The sequence below is a fragment of the Python bivittatus genome, unplaced genomic scaffold (genome assembly GCF_059951505.1).
Source record: "Python bivittatus isolate LINGU-HERP-01145 unplaced genomic scaffold, Pbiv_v1 ctg000480_np1212, whole genome shotgun sequence".
In the NCBI taxonomy this organism is placed as follows: domain Eukaryota; kingdom Metazoa; phylum Chordata; class Lepidosauria; order Squamata; family Pythonidae; genus Python; species Python bivittatus.
Genome location: NW_028277075.1, coordinates 40647972 through 40669753, shown reverse-complemented (window position 1 = coordinate 40669753; position 21782 = coordinate 40647972). Strand labels below are relative to the sequence as shown.

The following is a 21782-nucleotide window of genomic DNA, read 5'->3' as shown; positions in this document are numbered from 1 at the left end:
GCTGGGAGCTGTTGTGCAGTACACCTAAATAGCTACAGTCCTGCTTCCTGATTTTTAGTATGAAACTGAATCAGCCTCTACCATTCCCAAACCTTTGTGATAAGCAAGCCATCTACCATCTCAACATCAGTTCTGCGTTCCGCTTTTCTCTCCCCCACCTCCCCCGGGGGATAATAATCTATCAAATCAGAGTGTTGTAAAGATTATGGAAATAATATGTGTGAAACTTCATACACTAAAGATATCCTGTGAATGATTAATTCTGCCAACCTATATATAGTCCCACTTTTCCCCACTTGGCGGAGCCCTCAATGTTGGCAAGATAATATCAATGTCTAATTACTTGTGAAACTTGTCATTTTATATTAAAAACACCGAACACTTTTATTAGTTGTGTAAATAATGAATTAGGTTTAGTGGATTAATACATTTTAATATATGACAGGGAGAAGCAATAATGCAATTTTAATATCAGTGATGAAGGAAATTAAACTGCAGATAGTTTATACTCTTCTTGAATATTCATATAGACTGATGAAACTTTCTAATCAAATTGAGGACAATTTTTATTGGTAACAGCAACTGGATTAAGCTTGAATTAGATTCCAAATGTTGACATTACCTTGATTTTGGGGCAGGATGATGCAAAGCTGGTTCCATAGTCAGAGATGCTAGTGACAAACAGCAGGAAATGGCTGATACTTTAATGATGTTCAGCACAACAATACTGTGTTTTACTCAGATGCAATTGAATTGATCCCAGGAATTTATGCTGTAGCCCTTGTAAATTTCCCATGTGAAAATTGGCTAAATCTAGCATGTCAGTTCAGATGACTTGAAGGCCAGCTGGGACACTGCAAGGTTGCCATGATATATCACTGATTTGTAAACCCTGTGGACAAAGTGATTAATTCTTTAAAAAAATTGAAAACCTCATTAGGGAACAAAGTAAGTTGAAAGAGACTTAGATTGCTAATAATTAGTGAACTCATAGGTATGGCTGTCATTTTATAACTACTTTGCAATAGCACTGCTAATGGGAAATTAATAGCATTTTCCTAGCAATCATATACTGTTGAGTACTGAGGAAATGCCCAGAACAAGAATGCTTTTTCAATATACGTAACATATTGAACTTGGCCTATTAATAAACAACTACTACTATACATTTTTCTTTGATTTGAGAAAAGGAAATACTGTTATATACAGCTACATTACAATTTAATTTTGGAATAATATATTCAGTGTAGTTTGCCCCTAGTCAAGAGGGATATTGATATAAAAATTCAGAAGTACAGTATGACAGGAGAACCAGGATATTAGAAAATGAAAAAAGGCTTATATTGGAGAAGAGAGGGAGGAATAACCTAGACAGTCCTGTGATTTCTTTTGGAGCTGTCAGTATACAGTCCATCTATTCAAACCAAGTCTCACTGAGTTCAAAGGAACATGGTCCTAAGAAATTAAGTATAGAATTACAGCCCTACAGACAGGAGATACTAGAACTTTGGGTTATATCCAAGACAGAAGCAAGGTTTCTGATGCCCAATTATTTAACAGCAGTACCAGCAAAAATATAACTCCCCAGCCTATCTTAAATAATAAAAGCAAAATAAAGATCGCTAGAACCCATTTTCTTTTAGGAAAGACTGTGAACACCATTCCTAGGCTCAAAATTTCTGAATTGTATGTTAATATCTTTTGGTTCTGGGCTCCAGTTGATATAAACTTTGAAACTTGTTCATCAGTACTATAGCTGCCCATGATTTAGGAATAATATTATAAGACAAAAGACTGAAGTCCATGCAAATTCATCAATGCTTGGAAGGTTCCTTACTTAACTCCTGAGTATTGTTACTTACTCACAGTCATAATTGTTGCTTATTTCCCCTCCTTGCATATCCATATATTAGAATATCTGCACTTGGACACTCTTCATTCATATCTCCTTATCTGTGAATCAACAGTGCCACAACAACGGTTTTATCTATCATTGTGATATTTAATGTTCAATCTTGAGGTTTGGATTTAGAAGCAAAGAGCTTGAACCTAAAATCAACCCATTTATCTCTCCAGATCCACACATCTATGTATATACTTACATAAGTTGCATGTCACTCTGAATGTCTTGCATTTCTTAGGCTCTGGCATGGTTTCTGAATAGACCTGCTTCTCTTGTGCTCTTTTTTGCTCTCTGACTGCAGGATGAGGAAATATTAATGTTAGATAATACTCACCTAGTTTTTTAATAGATATTTATGCATGCAATGTATATCCCATATGTCAATATTTAAAAATAGATTTGCATTTATAATTGCATAACAACTGCAATATGACTAAGGTGATGCCTTGTGATGTACCTAGGAGCCTGGGGATCTTGAGGAAGTGGACAAGGATTCTTGTGATCTTAGCTCCACCACATGGGTCTCCTGAAAACAGCCAGGGATGGGACTGAGAGTTGGATCCAGGTGATGGCCAATGTCAATTTGAGGGAGGAAGAATTTTCAGTGGCTTTCAAGGCACTGATCCCTTCATTCAAAAGGCCAGCCCTGGATCCAATGGTAATGGACAACTACTGTTCTATCTCCAATCTCCCATTCTTGGGAAGCTTGTTGAGATAGTGGTGGGGCAACCTCTGGAAGATACAGATTATCTGGACCCATTTCAGTTTGAATGCAGGCCTTGATATGAAACTACTGAAAGTGCATTAGTTGCTCTCATTAATGACCTCTGGCGGGACTTGGATGAATAGAGTATAACCATTCTTCTCCTGTTGGACCTTTCAGGTGGGCCTTCAGTTCTTTTAACCACACTACCCTTCTGTATGGCCTACAAGGAGGCACTGTATTCTGGAGCCTTCACTTCTCAACCACTTCCAAAATCCTACAAGTTCATGCTAACCAGGGATGGAAAAGGAGGGGCACCTTAAACTTATTTCAAAGGGTGGAGGGCTCTGAAGCCGTGTCTGGCCCATCCCATTCCATTTGGGGCTCCTAAACTAATGGGAGCCCTGCTAGCAGTAAATTTTATATAGTAGAGCTTTCTTATTACATAAGGGATATGAGTGGCTCAAAAGGTACTGCTGTTGCTAGAGACAAAGGACAAATCATTTCCCAATTTCATGTTGCAAAAGCTAACCAGACTACAGTTGAATCTTGCTTCCATGTTGGCTGCCTCATCCACCCCGGAGGGGAACAGACTCTATTCTGGAGCGGGGAGGGGGGGTCGCAGAGCAGGTGTGCTGCTTCTGTCCTTGCCAGCCCTCTGGATCTACTGCTTGCCTCACTCTGCCTAGAAGGGCTCCAGGGCAGATCCTCCTTTCCACTGAGGTTTATCTTTTCCTGCTGAAAAGGGGCCACTCCCCACTTGTATCTGATCACAACCCAAACAAGCCACCACAACCTCTTTTTTCCTGCTATGTCCCCTTGTGCTTTCCTTCATCTGGTTCCCAGTCTATGAATGAGGCAGTCTTAAGCCTGTCTTTTTACTGGTATTACCGCAGGACTTTCCCCCATATTTTGGCACCATGCAAGGACAGCCTCGAGCTATGTAAAATCTGTTCCTTTTGTCATTTGTCACCTAACCTTGGACGAAAGCCAGTGATTTGAAGCCAGAGTAACAGAAGTAGGATAGGACAGGGATTGGCAACTGGGAGCAGCAAATTTCATACAGGTATTATTTTCTGCCCACTCAAGGATGGCTAGATAGCTCTTCAGCTCAACAGTGGAGAAAACCCTTGAGGGAGATAAGATTGTTCCACCGATCTCACTGCAATCCTAAATCGAGGCGTTCCTGCACAAAGTATCCCCCGCTCACCCGCTGATGGTGCTAAGTATAGTTCAAACGTGTCTATTCGCATGGATAAGGGGAGGAAAGAAATAGCAACTACGTCTTTTGAGCCGCAAGGAATTTTTGTTCCCTGCTCAAGGGTTGAGCGCTCCGCGGCAACCTTCGGGTATCTTTGCTCACTACGAAGGAACAGACCCCTGATCGCCGCCCAGACTAATTTCTCTCCCACCATTCCGCGCTGCTGCCTCCTACTCTGTTCCCGCTCAAAGAAAGAGCTCTTTGAAAGCAGCAGCTCAATGTGCCTCTCTCCCATCTTTTATTCTAAACGGGCCGAATCCTTTGTGCTTCCCAAGCCGGATGGGAGGAGGGAGGAGCGCTCGGAGATGGCTGGCCGCCTATCCCATCCCTTCGCGAAGGTGCTGCTCGTCGTCGCTACGACCCCAAAGCCGGCGTCACCAAGGGCACTTCCAGCGTTCGGGGGGAGTCTCAGGGTCTCCCAGTTTCTTGGAAGCGCCCCCACGGAGAGCCATCGGCCGGCAGCGGGCCCACCTATGGGCGAGCCATTGCCGCTTTAAGCGGAAGACCATGCTGGGCGGTGGGTTGGGTCCCCACGCTCCCCCTCGCTCCCCCACGTGGTCTCGGTTCTTGTGAATTTCAATCGCTAGAGGGTCTGGGTACAGACACCGGCCCCGCAGCTGAGGCTGGGGCGTCCGTCCGGAATCGGTCCCTGCCGGCTTTCGGGCAGGCTCCTGCCGGGATCTGGAACCGGCCATCCGCAGCCACCATGAGCCAAGGCAGCCCCGATCGGGCGAGCCGCGGGGTAGCACAGCTGCTGCGTCCCGGAGCAACGGACTGAGATAGCGGCAGCCTCCAAGCTCAGCACCAGCCGCGGGAGGAGAATGCAACGAGCGGGTCTGGCCGGGCTGGGCTCCGTGGCCGTGCTCTGGCTGCTAGGTTTGGCTTCCTTGGTGGGGCTGTGGAGCGGACGGATCGGGGACCCGAGAGCGATCGAACCGAAGTTCCCGCAGGAGCGAGCCGTCTCGGCGTTCGGCGGCATCCAAGGAGCGCCGGCAGCGCCAAGCCGTCTCCTCCAGACAAGTCGTCTCCAAGCCGCCCAGAAAACTTTCCGAGCGCTGCTCACGCTACCAGGACAGTCCACGGAGCTCCAGGAGGGGCCGGGGGAAAGCGGGCAGGAGCCGCCGCTTCCTTCGGCTCACCCTCGGCGGGAGAGGCAGGGAGCAATGGGCGCTGAGGAGCAGTTTCCCTTCTTGCCGGTGCGCGGCGGGGTTTTCTGGAGCCAGACCCTGGAGGCTCAGGTGCCGCCGGGCTTCTCGGCGGAGGAGACCGCCTCGTGGCTGCGGGCGGCCCGGGAGGCGCGCGTTGTGTCGCTCGAGCGCGGCGGCTGCGGCCGCAGCTCCAACCGGCTGGCCCGGTTATCGGACGGGAGCCGCGCCTGCGTGCGCTACGGCATCAACCCAGAGCAGATCCAGGGCGAGGCGCTCTCTTACCACCTGGCTGGACTGCTGGGCATTCAAGAGCGCCTGCCGCCTCTGGCGCTCTCCCGGGTGGAAGCCCGCGGCGGGCAGTGGGCGGAAGTGCGCGACGAGCTGCGCGGCTCCCATTGGGCCGAGGGGGCCGTGGTGAGCCTCGCGCGGTGGGTGGACAATCTGACCGACGTGGTGGCTCCCGCCCCCTGGCGAGCTGAGGCGGGGGCGCCGGCGGCGGGCCGGAGGTTGCAGCCCCTCGCGGCGGGGGAGCTAAGAGGCCTCAGCCAGGCGCAGCTGGTGGAGCTGGTGCAGTGGAGCGACTTGATTCTCTTCGACTATCTCACGGCCAACTTCGACCGGCTGGTCAGCAACCTGTTTAGCCTGCAGTGGGACCCGCGCGTCATGCATCGGGCCACCAGCAACCTGCACCGGGCCCCCAACGGAGGATTGGTTTTCCTCGACAACGAGGCCGGCCTGGTGCACGGCTACCGGCTGCTGGCCATGTGGGACAAGTACAACGAGCCTTTGCTGCGCTCCGTCTGCGTCTTCCGCGAGGCCACCGCCCAGCGAGTGCGGGAGTTGCACCGCCTGCGCAACGCGGCGTCGGAGCTCCTCAGGCTCTACCGGACTCGGGAGCCCCTGGCCGAGATTCTCGGCTTCCTCTCCGACCAGCAAGCGCAGATGCTCCAGGAGCGTATCGACCTTGTCCATAAGCACATATTGCACTGCAAAGCCAAGGCCGCCGCTCCGTGATCCTCTTGGGCTGGCTAAACTGCCTGGATTTATGGGACTCAGAAGAGATCCGAGAAGGGAGCCTGAAGGGGGTCCTTCCCCCTATTAAAAGCCCTGTTGATCAATATCCCTAAAGGAAATCAACGCTGGAACCCACTTGGGGGTTGACAGGAGCGGCTGGGTACAGAATGTTACTGAGATTTCACAGAGGAATATGGCAAACCCAGCTAAAAAAGAACATGATTCAGAGTTTTTTTGTGATGAGTGAATAGCTGATAGCAGAACTAGTTCTTGGCTCTCAGACACTTTGTTCCTGGAATCTGTCTACAGAATGTGGTCCTTCTTTATCTGACACTCCTAGTGTAAGTTCCCAGTTCCTGAAGAAAAAGCGCCTTGCTGCCAGTTTAGCTCGGTATCAACAGTGACAGCTGGGGGGGGGGGGGCTTGGATATTTGGAGGGATGCACCCACATAGCCTTCTGCACCCTGGGGACATCCTAGATGTATTGAACTACAACTTGCATCATGCCCCAGCTGGCATGTTGGCTGAAGATGATAGGAGTTGTAATCCTACTCAACTGGAGGATGCCATATTAAAGCTGGATTAAAATGTCATAATTAACATCTCCCCCTGGTTTGCCAGTATTAAATGTAACAATGACCCTGCTACACCTGATCTGCACTACTACCTGTTACAAAAAAGGCCAAAAATATCTTCCTAGTCTGCAGTTTTTGTCAGAATTGCTGTGAAGATGCTGAGAGTAGCTGGGAGTTAAAAGGATTGCTGAGTTTAAGAGATGATTCATCCCTTGGATATAATCTATACATAAAAATTAGCTTTCTCTGTCCAGTGTGCCATTTCCCTTACTGGATGTTAAGAGCTTCTCTTAACAATTCAAGTTAAAAGATTCTGTACAAAAGCTATTGCCAGAGTTTGAATGGACCACCTCCCTTGTCCTTCCAGCGGGCATTAAGAGGTACATGCGTTTCTTTGTCACACCCTTTTTTAAAAAAGAAAACACATCACACTGTTAATTTAATATTTAGATACTGTAGCCCCACTTACAGAACTGCTTTTTCTAGTGAATCTCCGGCCAGCATGGACAGTGACAAAGTCCACAATAAGTGTGCAGAAAAGTCACTGTTGTTAACACCTTTTATCCCTTAATGGTGAGAAGCATTTGGCAAAACACTGTGGTTCCACAGCATTTATATGTAACCCACTACTGTACAGTAAAAGGGGGGGGGGAATTACAGGTTTATAGTATTGTTAGTGTAGTAAATTTTTGATGCATTAATTTGGAGGAGGAAAAAATCAGTTTCTTGCACTTTACTTTCTTTTATATATACATATATATAAAAATCTTGTTATTTAAAAAAAAGTCTGCATTTGAGGTACATGATGTATGTTCTTAAGCCCTTCTGTAACATACTAAAGAACTGGATATTTCAGTAAAGATGTGGTAATGTTTTGCCTCTTTTGTATTCAGGTTTTGGATTTCATTGTTCTATGAAGTAATCACTAGGTTTTTTTCCTTCTTTCTCCATAATTTGAATGGATATTTTTCTTTCTTCAGCCCAACAGAGTTAGTGATAGAATTATTCCACTCAGTAGGGAGATGAATCTGGCATATAAACTTAATTTTTGTACATGGACTTTCTGCATTAGCTTATTCAAAATCAGATAATCACCATAGGCTATATAACATATGCACCTTGTAGATTTTACTGGGCTGTATAAGTGTCCTTCCACATATTCCCAAGAAAATAATTATTCTGGCTTGATTTGATTTTATCAGTTCAAATTTCAGTGCAGACTACTCTTGACTGTTTCTCTCACTGGTCTAAAAACCTTCCTTCAGAAATATCAAAACTCAGAATACTTTTATGAGCATTTTCAACAGCTGTTAATTTCTTTTCCATTTTGGTTTCTGGCAAACCAAAATGAAAAACCCTAAGTTGCTGTCTCTGCCAAGAATAATTTAGGACTTCATTTTAGCTCAGCTTCTTTTTTGACTGTGGTAGTAGTGTGTACAGAGGTTGAAATTAAATGTATCATGGCTTTTGCTAAGGTTCAGTGCTTCAGTCCAGCAAAGGAGATTTATGAATGGAATCTTTTTTATGACAGTCCTCTGAGTTTCAGTGAATTAGCTGATGGCATTTCTTAGAAATCTTTGAGTATGCATAGGCTGGTGTGGACTGTTAACTTATGCTATGTGTCAGAAACACTATTGGGGCTCACATCTTTTGACAGCTTTGAAGACCCAGTTCTGTACAAGAGGAAGCAGAGGGGGAAAGAAAAAGTTTTAATTCCCCACCAACTTTAGGTGCTTACCAGATTGAATGTAATCCTTATCACATCTAGTGCATATATACTGTTAGAGATAGAGGCAGAAAGAATTCTGTAACAAGGTAGGAAAAGTATGTAGAACATGGGTTCTGGAATTCTTTCTAGTCACTTACCTGCAGTGGCCATAGTTGGTGTGTGTATTTTTGTCTGTGTAATGGTACCATGTAGGGAGTATAAAAGCATTTCTGTTGTCCCCTTGTATGGCATTTATGTGTGACTGTACGTATGTGTACCCTGGGAAGCACAAGGCAGGCTGTGTATATGCTGTGCTAGGTCATGTGATTAGGAGAGATGTGAGCCAGAAAAAATTCTGGTGTCAACATTTTCTGCAGGGAAAAAAAAAATCACTGGGGATGGTTTTAAGAAATTGGGAAGCAGGAATTTCATCATTTCCCCTCCCCAACATCAAATATTGTAGCCTAAATATTTGTGCAGCCTATGGATATTGGGATGAATATGTTAGTTGGAACCATACTCATTTGTATAGGAAACTTCTGGAATTATTTCCCAATTCAAGTTTTTTCTCTGTTGACCAAGAATTGAAGAGCAGAGAACTTAGAATGGAATGATCAGCAACATTCTGAGTCAGTACCTCTCCTATAGGGGTGCGCTGATTGAACTGAGTGATATTGTTTTCTGGAATGTTTTTCTCTGAAGCCCCCAGCCAGATCATATCCATTTTCAAACTTGACTTTCTTTTGCCAGCTTTTTCCTCTATACCAAATGTGCTGCCGTTCTGCTCCATTTTCAGAGAGTTAATCCTGCTGACTGAATGACAGAATCCTGAGCTGCTTTACATAATTTCTGAGTAATATTTCATTGGGTTGGAAAGAATAAAAAGGCTTCTACAGCTTCTAGTAAATTGCACCCTTTCAGAAACCAGTTTTTCAGCGGTGGGATCTGTTTGAACCCTTGTGATCATAATTCTCTCAGAGTTCAAGAACATGATCTGCATACCAGATCTGAACTGCAAAATTCTGGACAATAACTAGGTGGTGGCAAAGAGTTAAGAGTTTCGTGGGTCTCTTTTCTGCTATTCTCATAGAAATCCATATTTTTGCAGCCCAGCTATGGTAACCTTAGTTAGATACTGGACCTTTAAATGTTTAACCAAGTATTATTCTCACACCTCACAACTGCCCTAGAAGGCTCTTTCACTCCACTGCTTCAATTGACAAGGTTCTTTATTTAACTCTTATTTATAGCTCACAGCTTTTTATCACTCAGCACAAAGCACAGGCTCCCATGTGGCTTCTTTTGCCATTTACATGATAATATAGAATTTAACTGTGTAATTTTTTGAGCGTGTATGTCAGCATGAGTTTTGTAGCTCGCTCAGATGTGGTGCTTCAGATGCATTCACCTAATGAAAATACATTTAAAATAATATAGCAGCAGCATAAATTTAAAACCATCTGTAAAGGTAAATGGTAGTGCTGCAAACATCCTAAGATTTCTGCTTAAGCATTCTGGAAATCACAGCTGGATCACCGCTTTGGCTGCTTAACAGATGATACATCTTTCTTGCCATAGTGTCAAAGCTAAGTCTCAGATAATTGCACCTTTCCAAAAGAATCATGGGCTTCTGCTTTGATGATCAGTGGCTATTTCAAATGATACACCAGCAGTAGATTCAGAAATGAGGGGCTACTTGGAAAGCAGAGAAGAAAGAGGGAGAAAGTTGCAAGTTGTGGAAAAAATGGTTTCATAAGGGTTGGGGTATGGATTCCAAGATTGTATTGCAGCCAGAAGTATGACTGGCTTACTTCAGACATCATGTTAAAATACTGCTTTGAACCATGAGTTATTGAATAAGAAATAGTACCCTAGTATACTCATAACATGAAGCTATAAATCATTTACAACCATGGTGGCCTACTAAGCCAGAACCTTAATAACATGGAGTGATATGCATTTTGTCCCCTTCTGTTCCTGTTCTCTCTGTTGGTCCCATTTGGTTTGATCTTTGCTTAATGTTTCATTTAGCCTTAATTGCTCTTTCAGTTGAAACCTGGGTCTTGGTGTGGTGTATTTGTGTTCTGTCATCAGATTTCAGTGGGACTCTCACATATCTGAATATTCCTGCGTCCCCAAATTATCTCTGGTTAGAAATCTAGAGGGGAAAAATGGTTCTAGCCTAATGTTCTATATCACTGCAGGTCTGAGTAAACTGTCTGCTCTTGGCTTGGTTCCTCTGATTTCACAGCCTAAGATACTCTAAGGTTACTAATGAGCTTAGTTTATACAGTTTCAAGCTCAGAGAACAACTTGAACAATAGAAGTGTTGCTTCCTGGACAAAGGCTTTCCAGAGACTTAGCGACAATGGGCACAATTGAATCAACTGTTTTCAGCAGCTTTTAGGGAATAGGCATGTAACATAGGACAGGTAGGATTAGCCTTGCTATCTTTGAATCTATCTTGACACTGAATTAGAAACACTCTTAGTTCTGCAAAGGCCAAAATAACAAGTTTTAAACAAGAGTTGCGCTGCATTCTGATTACTTTTATAAGACTAGATCCTAGTTAGTTGTTGCTGTCGTTTCCCAAAATTATTCAGTAGCAGAAAGGCAAAAATGAAACATCACATTTGGGATTAGATTCATTAATAGTCTTATGGTTAAAACTGTATGGAAATGCATCCTGAATCAGTTGGTGAAATTAACAGTATCACAAATTGTATTGCCATGTTTAAAATGGGCTTTTGGAATGCTGCAGAAAAATGCCATACATTTTCTGCATAATATTTCTGTTCATTCCAGGGATCCTATGTCTCTTAAGAGAGAAATCCTTGAATAGCTATCAAGTTAAGGAACACTTTTTTGTTTATTTCATTAAAACTAAATACGTTAAAATAATTCTTTGTTGGCTACATTTCTTGTATTCCAACTCCTTTTTTATACCATTTTAACCCAAACCAAAAAAGCAAGTGGCTTCATTTTAGCAAAGTCAATAATTACAGTATACAGTATATCAGGTACAGGAATTTTTACCTTTTTTCACAAGGAAAGCAAAAGCAATATATCTCTTTTATTTTTATTTTCTTTAAAAAACCTGTTTTCCAGTCTTAACTTCCTCAGAAGGAAGGATGTTTACAGGGAGCTGAAGCAAAAAGGCTAGTAGTTTTGCCTCTAGTGTGTGGTTGGACAAAATTTATGGCTTAGCATAATGGGGCAGGATATACACATTGTTTAAGACATCATTTGCTTAACTACAGCTTGTTAAATAAACCAGTTTGCTGTATTCACACCTTTGCTTGTGTGAAGATAAAATGTTTAAATAAAAATACTCTCTGATCATTGAAATAATTATATAAAAATGAAGTGTTGTGAAATCATCCACCTACAACTTTTTATTGAAATCATTTTGTAACAATGGCTGAATACATGCACTTGTGCTAAGCTGCAAGTTCTTTAATTCTGGTTTATTAAATTATAGTAGCTTGATTCACATACCACACCAAATCATAACTCATGGTTCACAAACCATAACTCATGGTTTACAAACCACAATAGCCTGGACATACACAAAATGCTACAACAAAACCATGCAAAGCACATTATGGGTTAAGGTGATGTAGAAACCCAGCCAGTGCATCCAGTTATTAACATCCAGGTTATTTTTAACCTGAATTTAAAGATCTTTTTTTCTGTTGGTGCCTAGAAAATTACATGGACCTTTCCATGAAGTAAGCAAAAGTCATTTTTGAATTGGTGACTTTTACTTCTTTTTTTTTAACACACCTTAGAGTGAGAGAGATTTTCTCATTCTCTCCTTGCTGTCATCTAGTGGTTATCTGATTTTTAGCACCCCAATCCAATAATCTTAGTTATGCTTATAGCTTACTTGACTTTTCAGTTGGACAAAAAAAAAGGTTTTTTTAGAATGTAGTCCCTTCCACTGTTATTTTCCAGTTGCATGTTTGGTGGTCCAAGCCCTGCTTGACTTTGAGATCACATTCAGACTTAATTTTTTCCTGTTATATCTGTCTTGTCTTAGAATCATATTATTAAAAATTAACTTCACTTTAGAAGCTATATGTTCTGTAAATATTTCCAGCTACAACAGAGTATAGCATGTTAATCAGCATCTGACATCTCTCTCTTTCTGACTCCCAAAAAGCTATCTTAAATTTGCTAGCATTCATGGCTAAAGATGTATCTGCATTAATAACATGATCTAGTGTATGGTCATTAGAAGCTAGTGGTTACAGGCAGCCAGCTACCATCCTAGACCCCAGATAGACAGCCATAATTGCTATAGGCAGTGCTCCATTCTTTCTTGATTTCAGTTTTCCAAGTCTTCAAAGTAAATCTTTGGATTCTGACTTGGCAGGTCTAGTTGAGGTGCCTAGGGCATAGCTTTGAGCGGTTATCTGTACTGAGTTTGGGCCTGTGACTCCTGATGAAGGGTCTTTCAAACTGAATTTGGCTATCTGTTTTTAGTTCCATGATTCTTCTGGATTGTTACAGCTGAGCAGGCGGTGACATGTAGTTGGGTCCACACAATAGTGTCAGTCTCTCTGAGCGAGAGGGTGGTTTCCCTGCTTTTGAGTAGGTCCTCCTGATCCAGAAACAGGCCCAATTGATGCACAAGTTGACTCTGTGCAAAGGCCCTCCTAACTCTGGCTACCACCTGCTGTTTGAGCAGGAGCCTCAAAGTCTAGGAGGTTTCCATGTGCAGTTGAAGATTCTGGTTGCCACCAACAAAGCCATTCATGGCATAGGACCTGGATATTTGCTGGACTACCTATCTCTGATAATTTCTGCTGGTCCTGTAATATCAGATAGAGAGGGCATGATCCTTTCAATTAAACAATGTTATCTAATGGGACCTAGGAAATGTGCTTTCTCAGTTGTACCCCCTGCCCTCAGCAACAGCATCTCCCCAGATATCTGTATGGCTCCCACCCTGATGATGTTTAGGAAACCTGAAAATCTGGTACCCAAGCCTTGGGGCAGCGATTCCCAAGCCTTGGGGTAGGGTTGGTATCAAATCCTTGTGGGATTTTTTAATCAGATTGTTTTTTTCTGAATATCTATGGTCTTATGTTCTTTTATTATTGTTTCTTGCTTTTAAAGTTTTAAGCCACCCAGAGTCCTATAGAGTTTTCAATTCTAAAAGTTAAATTAAATTAAAATTTTAATTTAACCAAATCAGATTAAATTAAATGATTAAACAATGTACTCATAGAGGTCTGTCCCAGTAAGGAAAAGAAAAGAGATGCAGAAGAGGTGGAAAGAAGTTAATCTTCCTACATTCCTTTTCTTTTGCCATACAAGGAATTGTTTATCTTTTAAAAACCCAATGGAAGGAGGTTCTCTTTCAACATGGAGCACCTGAATAGTCTCTTTCAACTTAAGAGAATCTAGGGGGAGAAGACTGATTAGTTGCATGAAACTAGAGTCTCTCACTCTTCAGTAGCACTACACAAGTTGCTAGAAGTGACAGCTTATAAAAGGAATGTAATGAGCCTCAGCAGATAATTAATTTAGTAATAGAGTGCAAGAGGGAACAGATAATTGAGATTAGTAGTAGATTTACATCTCCTGCACTGATAATGACATCCAAGAGATGCTAAAATTGGGGGAGTGAAATAATATAAAAAGGGCCAGTGCCCCCCAAATCTTGTGAGTCTCTGACATAGATGAGTTAATCCACACCCTTGCTTTGATTCCAACTGAAACATCTATCCCTGACATGAAAAACAAGCATGTTTGTTCTGTTGTTGCTTTTCTGAGGAATAAAATGTTATTCTCTGTGTCCCTAACCAGTGCCTAAAATAGGTGATAAAAGGAACTGGGATGGCTTAATAATGGGAAAAATAAGTGGGTTAAGCCAAGCTTAATGCTCCTGAAACAAAGTTGAATAAGTGCCCCACTGCAATTCCAGTACTACTCTTGCCATGCCTATACAAAAATGGCTGCTTGTCAGTAGCTTTATATAACTTTGTTCTTCAGCCTTGAGACAATGGTGATAGCCTTGTTCCTCAAATCCAAGTGGCTAAGTTTGCATCTTATTAATAAACATAATTTACAGGTTGGGGTTGGCTAATTAGCAGGAAGGCAGCAGGTCAAGGTAATAAAGAACAACTGGTACCCATGCTCAAGGATTTTTTTAGGGTTTTAGTCCAAGAGTCTCAATTACACATATTTTCACCTATATCAATATCATCCCTCCCTTCCTTCCTTCCTTCCTTCCTTCCTTCCTTCCTTCCTTCCTTCCTTCCTTCCTTCCTTCCTTCCTTCCTTCCTTCCTTCCTTCCTTCCTTCCTTCCTTCTCTCAAGTGTGCCCCCATTTGCATTCTCCATCTACCATGTTTTTCCAAAATTAGGAACAGAGCTATCTCTTCCCATAGGATGGATTGTCAGAGTCTTTTATCCTGACTCTGGAGCAAGCAGGAGGTCCATTGTACAATATGCTGTCTTGCTGTAGAGAAAGAACCCTCATACTAAATCCAGTGTACTAACTTGAGGCAGGGCATTCTACAGGGAGATATACAACAGTATTCTGGGAAGTGTGATCTTACATTCAGAGGGTTTCTAATCTTTGCTAGTAACTATTTTCTGCAGCACCATCTTGCCAAAGGAGCCTTCATCTTAGAAGTACATGCATGACCATGTGTCAGGCTTACAGATATCTTCCAAAGTTGTGTTAGAGTTGGAGGAGTTGAGGCGGCTGCACTTCTAATGGAATGGGTCACAATTCCCTATGGGAAGACTTCTTCTCAGTTTCATAAGTTAGTTTGATGCAGACTTTAGTCCACCTGGAGATCATTGTTAGTGAAGCTTTGCAACCCAGGTAGAACAGTCAGATGAAAACATAAGATGCTATCTGAGGCTCTGAATTCCTTTGTTTTATTCAGGGTGGCTCTCTCGGTTCCAGGATTCAGGGTCTTGTGATTGGGCAGAAGGAGAGGAAAATCACTTCCTGGCCTTAGGGGAAGACCACATTCATCTTAATCATGAAGACTGAGTCTAAACCAATCTGCATGTGGCCTTTTGGTTGTTTTCTGCAGCCTGTAATGGTTTTTGAGAAATAGTGACCCAGTGAAGGAAGCCATGCTCATATATGCAACGGAAGGACAACTGACAGTGGAGAGACAGTGCCTTGGGCAAGGCACAGAAGTCTTTCCTTGGGCTGAGAGGATCACTTGATTCTGTACCCAGGTGGGGTAGACCAAGGGTGGCTGTGTTCTTGGCTCTGCATTAGCACGCTGGTATGGCTGGATTTGGAACCTGCTCGTCCTTGCTGCAGCTTTTGGGTAGGAGGTGGCTCAGGTAGTTGTGTTTCAGTGAGACTGGGGCTAAGGACCTGGAGAGGGCCTGGCAGCAAGCTCTGCCTACTCCTACTTCCAGTGCTACAGGAGGAGAGCCTGCACTCTGAAGTCAGAGGGTGGAGATGGTCAGAGGGCGGAGATGGTCAGAGGGCAAACTTTAAAAAATCTAAACTGTCCATCATAAATAAACCAATATAATAGAAAGGTAATAGAAAGGTTTTAGGGAAGCAGGCTGTGTTGATTTATTAATTATAAGATTCGTACACTACTAATTTTCTATGGACTCCTGGCTGCTTACATACAATCCAATGATAAAAACACAACATTCTACAGCATACATTAAAAGTGCAAACACATACGCTTAGGCTTTCACAATGCTAGTGGCTATGCTAAGGGACTGGAAGAAAAAAACTTAGGAAGATGCCTGATGAGTCTTTCATTTTCCAACCAGAAAGCCTTTTCATGCTCAACAAAGTTTTTCCAGTCCTAGGACAGCAGCTGATACCCAGGCACTCACAAAATGCAGAATGAAGAGGCTAATAGCATCAATGCTGCATGTAGTAAAAGAGCTTTGAATTAGTTGCCTTGGTATTTCAGTGTAACAAAAAAGACAGGTAGCTTATTTCTGTGCTTACACAATTCAGTAATAGGAGTCACACTTTTCCCCCCTTTTAATATGTCTGTCATGCTATCTTTCTCTTTATGTTTTGCTGCAGAGAAAAAAATGCATTAATAAACCATATTTTAAAGATGCTGGTGCAACATTTCTTTTTCCTATATGTATGATTCTGTGAAACATCAGCTAGGAACTTTTCAGTGTGCTATTTAAAATGGCTGGATCTTGTTGGGTTTGTTTCGTTTGTAGGCATGTCATCTTTGGAACCTTCAGACTTCTGATTTATTTATTTTTTCTCCTTTGAGCCACTAATGTAGTATTTTTAAAAGTTGCTAGTCTGGCAATATTTTTCTGTTCCTAAATAATCTCTCTCCTGGCATAAATCATCTAAATTATATGTTAGAGATGTATTCAACACCAAGGATACTGACATCATCATCCTACAAATTTGACTTTCATTTCACAACAATGCAGCAATAGGGAGGTTGCTCTGAACTTCTAGCGTTTAAATGATAGGGATGTATATAATTAGAATCCCTACACAGACATTCTGCTCAGAACCTTCAGAAAATGCTGCAAAAGTCTTGCAGATGTGAGATTAAAGTCTCCCTTGAATTGTTCTCTTGGAAAAAAATATGGAAGTGATTTGTCATTGACTTCTTTGAGGATTTTGTTTTATTTCCCAATCTAGACTTTAGGCTGGCATTTCCACTGGAGATTTCCACTAATACTTGCACCGAATCAAGGGTATTATAAGAGCAAAGATCCTCATTCTCCTTACAGCCTCTTAATTATACCTCCAGGCTTGTGAACTGCTGCATCTCATTTTTGTCAGCAGCAATGACATTTTAAAGAAAGAGAAAACCGCTGGGCAACTTTTTTTCTTTCTTTTTAAAAGCTGCAGCATGCACACATACCATCTGGTTTGACCAAGGTAAGCAGGTAGAGTTTTGAAGTATAGTTCATTTGTTATAAACCTTCCTCCCTTTGTCTGACATGCAAGATTATGAGAAGGTGCTCAAGATTGTCCTGCTAGGTGGTTCACTGTGCTAAGCTGCCTCTCTTATTTGAATCCCAATGTCCTGTCCTGATAGTAATATTGAGTATATGGGGATCTACAGAATGGAGTGGGAAATGCAGTTCTATGGCAGTAAAAAGAAAGTGTATAAAAGAACTAGAATATCTGCGAAAAAGCGAAATTACTACATCGAATAAAAGAAGCTTTTAGAAATCTTTAGGTTTCTAAGAAAACACTTCTGTGACCTACTTTTTAAAATATACATAAAGAGCCAATTTATAATATCAATTATAGTGTACCTTTAATCTAAACTTGCCTCCCTTTATTATATTTAGAATATTATTATAAGTCATATGATTTTTCAGTACAAGCAATGATAATGTCAAAATGACTCTCTCTCTCTCTCCCCCTCCCTCCCTCCCTCCCTCTCTCTCTCTCTCTCTCTCTCTATATATATATATATATATATGTTGCAAAATAATCCAGGTACATAAGGATGCTGTGACAACATACACAATATCTTTTGCCCCTTTGCCTCCCTTCATACGGCTACTATAATTCACATCAATTTGTCTTGGGTCTGCAAAGATAATTCTCCTCTGGATCCATGCTGAAAGTGTAATACATAGCCCCTTTCTCTCTTTCTCTCTGTCTCTGCCTGTGTATATATTAATCACATAAATAAAGATAGATGTAGGTGGGTGTGGGTAATAGTTGTCTTATCACACAAGGTATATCAGCAGTTCATTAGTGAGACAGCATTTACGTTGAATATTTCAGAATATATGTCTTATATTCTATCAGAATGTGAGATAACATGGTAGATATGTACAAACCATATTTTAATGTAGACCTCCTTCCTTATCATGCTAATGATGAAAACTCAGATTACAATATGCTGTGTTCTATGAGTGTTATTGAGATTGTATATATAACTTCCAGATATTGGCTCAATTGGATTATTTCAGTCCTCATCTACAACCTTTCCTGGCTGAGAGACCGATTAGTAGTAAATACCTCTACATTGAGAAGAATGTTAGACTCCCTGACTTTAAATTGTATTTTTGCAGCCTGCTGTTTGGTTTGGATGAAAGAATTGCTGTTGCTAAGAAATAAGAGAATGTTAGAATTAGAAGAGAACAACCTGAGGTTTGGGTGGCATGGTTTTCTATGGTATGATAAAATGAATGTAGACTTCAGAAATCATTATGTTAGAAAGACCATATTAAGAATATGGAACAGATATAAACCCAGGCTGTGCCTGTAAATACCTTTGTCGGCCTCAGCATAGGAAGCATTTTATAGAAAAGAAACAGCGGGCAAAGAAAAATGGTTAATATATCAAGATTTGCTAGTACAGGAAAATGGAGAATTTAAGATGAAACCAAGAATACAACTGACTGCAGAGGGATTTATTTTTCAATGGTTTTCATACACACAATTAAGGGAGAGGTTTAATATGGATAAAAAGCTACCAAGTATAGAACAACATGTAATAGAAATTGAAATGGAATTATGTACAAATGATGAATGTGTAATTGTGAAAATGTACAAACTTCTTTTGAGATTCGAAATGGGAAAAGAACAAGTCAAAGAGTGCATGGTAAAATGGGCTAAGAATTTTCGTTATAATATACAGATGGATCAGTGGGAAAAAATTTGGTTAAAAGATCATGGTTATAGGACATTGTCTTATAACTTAATTTATAAAACTATGTACCGTTGGTATATGTCACCAAAGAAATTATCAAATATGTATAAAGGTACTTCTAATTGTTATTGGAAATGTGAAAAGCACAAAGGGATGTTTTATCAATTCATGGTGGATTTGTGCAAAAGCAAAAAAGAAATTGAATTCAAATACACATGATGATGCAGAGAATATTAAAAAATGACATTCAGATGAAACCAGAATTTTTCTTATTAGGACTTATGCATAGTCAATTAAAAAAGACTCATGGGTGATTGGTTTTATATATGGCAACTGCAGTGAGGTTATTATGTGCACAAAGATGGAAAAATACAGAAATACTGTACCTACAACTGAGGAGTGGACCATGAAGATGGTAGAACTTGCAGAAATGGCTAAATTGACTTGTTTGATTAGGGAAGGAACAACAACTACTTTTATAAAAGACTGGAAATCCTTTATGGACTTTTTGCTGAAAATGGATAAAAATAAACTGGTGATTTCTGGATTTACTGATTAAAAAGGGCTGTATTTGGGGAAAAGGGAACTATGTTCTGAAGGGGGAAAATGGTATCAAGTATGTCTATAACTGCTGTAAAGAAGATCGGAAGCTGCTTCTTTAAGTATCTTTTTTTCCCTTTGCTTTCTATTGTTTTCAACACTTTTTTCTTTATCTTTCTTTCCTACTTTCCTCTTATTTATTTATATATATTCATATATATATATGAATGAAGGATGTTGGACTCAAAGTTCTACTAACATCTATGATTCTATGAAATCATGGAATTTGCATTGGAAATGCCCATAATTCATCTACAGAAGTAAATAGTTAATATGGCTGGTACTGATTCTAGTTACCATACAGTGATTAGATTTGAAAAAGCAACAGAAATATTCTTTTGCCGGTGTACATCAGGTAATGCTTTATAAAATAAATCTTCCCATTCACTGTCAAATACAAGAGTTTTGTACAATATAGGATTTGATTCTGTTCTTCACTTGCAATAGTGACTAAGAAATGAAGGAGCAGTCCCAGCCACCAAGCATCAGGGGCATGACAAATATGTTTGTCATTCAGGGACCTAGGACATAGTTGTATATGTGTTTTTATGAACTGCTGTATCATTGGCTTTTATTTTCAGAACGTACAAAAGGGGGTAGTAATCATCCGCAGGCTCATAAAAAACAATTACTTTTCCTGAAATCAATCAAAACTACTAGCAGGAAAAGAAAGTTCAGCCTGGGAAAAAATGCAGCATGTTACTTTCTGGTTTCCAGTATGAGTTACTAAAGATTTTATATAAAACTTTATGTTTGTGATAAAATAAAATAAGTGACCAAATCACATCTTGTTTAGTGGAGTTTCCTCTGAAGGCAGGCTATCCATAAGACAAGCAACTTAACTAGAATTTAGGTATCATTGAAATCCTGAACAGGAAAAGTGTATATTTTTCCATTTTGTTTCTATCATAATATTTCCATTCTAGAACACTGGGTTTGTATACCATGTTGTTTCTGTGGAGAACTACTACATAGCTAAAAAGGTAGTAAGATGTAGCCATCAAGCACTTCTTTCTTTATTGGAAGCAGTTTTAGCCTACTTTTCTATCAAGCCCTGCAAAAATAAGTAATTAGAGTTAAGGCAGACCAAGTGGTGTCTTTGTAGCTCCAGTCATCTGCCATGATACTTTTTGAGTTCTCTGTCCCATTCAACTTTTCAAAAAAGGATTATATTAATTAAGAAAATAAATAAATGGGAAACTGGCATGCTGTAAAGCAAAGCATTAGCCTCTAGCATCGTATTTATTTGCAGCAATGCTTTTGGGTCCCACAATGGCCCCTCTGGATGCTGAGAAGACTAGACTGCTTTCTGGAAAATGTGTTTTTTGTTTTTTTGAATAGCCATACCCACCATAGAGCCATTTTGTGAATCCACCCACTTTATCCTCACAGAATTCCACATGTGCCTGTGCTTCTCCTGCCCACCAAATTGTCTGTTCCTTAATTAGAAAATGCCCCTTCTCTGGTTTACCATCCAAAAGACTCAAGAGATATGATAAGAGATTGGCAGGATGGAAGACAGAATTGTGAGTATTGGTCCTGTTGCCAGATGGATGGAAATATCCTACTGAGGTTTTCATTGCAGTTATTCTCTGCCTATATTGACCTGCTCCTTCTGTCCTCAGCTCCTACCATTTTTCCATTCTTGTTTTGCTTTATATTCATGAATTCAAGCTTCATCTGCTTCTTTGTATCCCAGCAAAATGGTTGTTTGGAGGCACTTCTGATGGTTGAGAAAGAGAAATGTGTAGTCCCAAGTGGCCTCTTCGTGGCAGCTTTCTGGGGTCTCTTCTCTTGCCAGCATTATCATTTTGAGGCAGGAAATGCTTGAAAATGCTACGTAACTCCCAAAATAATGTTGACATAGTCAAAAATGAAAATAAAGACAGTCCCTAAATCTAGAGAAAAATATGAAGCCAAGCCTTCACATTGGAGACCTTACTAGTGCAAAAATATTAGGAACTGTTCCTAGACCTTAAAGGTTTCCCACCTTTGTTGTGTTTCCCCCATTCCTTTCTCCAGGCCAAAGTGGTTCCTCAGAAGGCCTTCTTGGATGCAGGCAGAGGGGAGCCCCAATGATAGTTGGAAATAGGCAGCTGTATCTAACTTGAGAACATTTACCGGATTACAGGTAATCCCTGGGTTAAGAATGCCTGGGTTATAGATGACCCATTGTTAAGAACAGAGCCTATTGTAGCAAAATTTGAGTTAAATATACAATGATTCAAGTTAAACACATAGTTTCAGTTCATTACACAATACT

At 41.0% G+C, this 21782-nt stretch overlaps 1 protein-coding gene across 1 annotated transcript; it reads left to right on the top strand.

The window, feature by feature from the left end:
- The first annotated feature begins 2215 nt into the window (after positions 1-2215).
- Positions 2216-20204, top strand: FJX1 (four-jointed box kinase 1). Its single transcript, XM_088145775.1, has one exon. It carries the CDS (start codon positions 4689-4691, stop codon positions 6027-6029), a length of 1341 nt encoding a protein of 446 aa, XP_088001901.1. The 5' UTR covers positions 2216-4688; the 3' UTR covers positions 6030-20204.
- The last annotated feature ends 1578 nt before the right edge of the window (positions 20205-21782 follow it).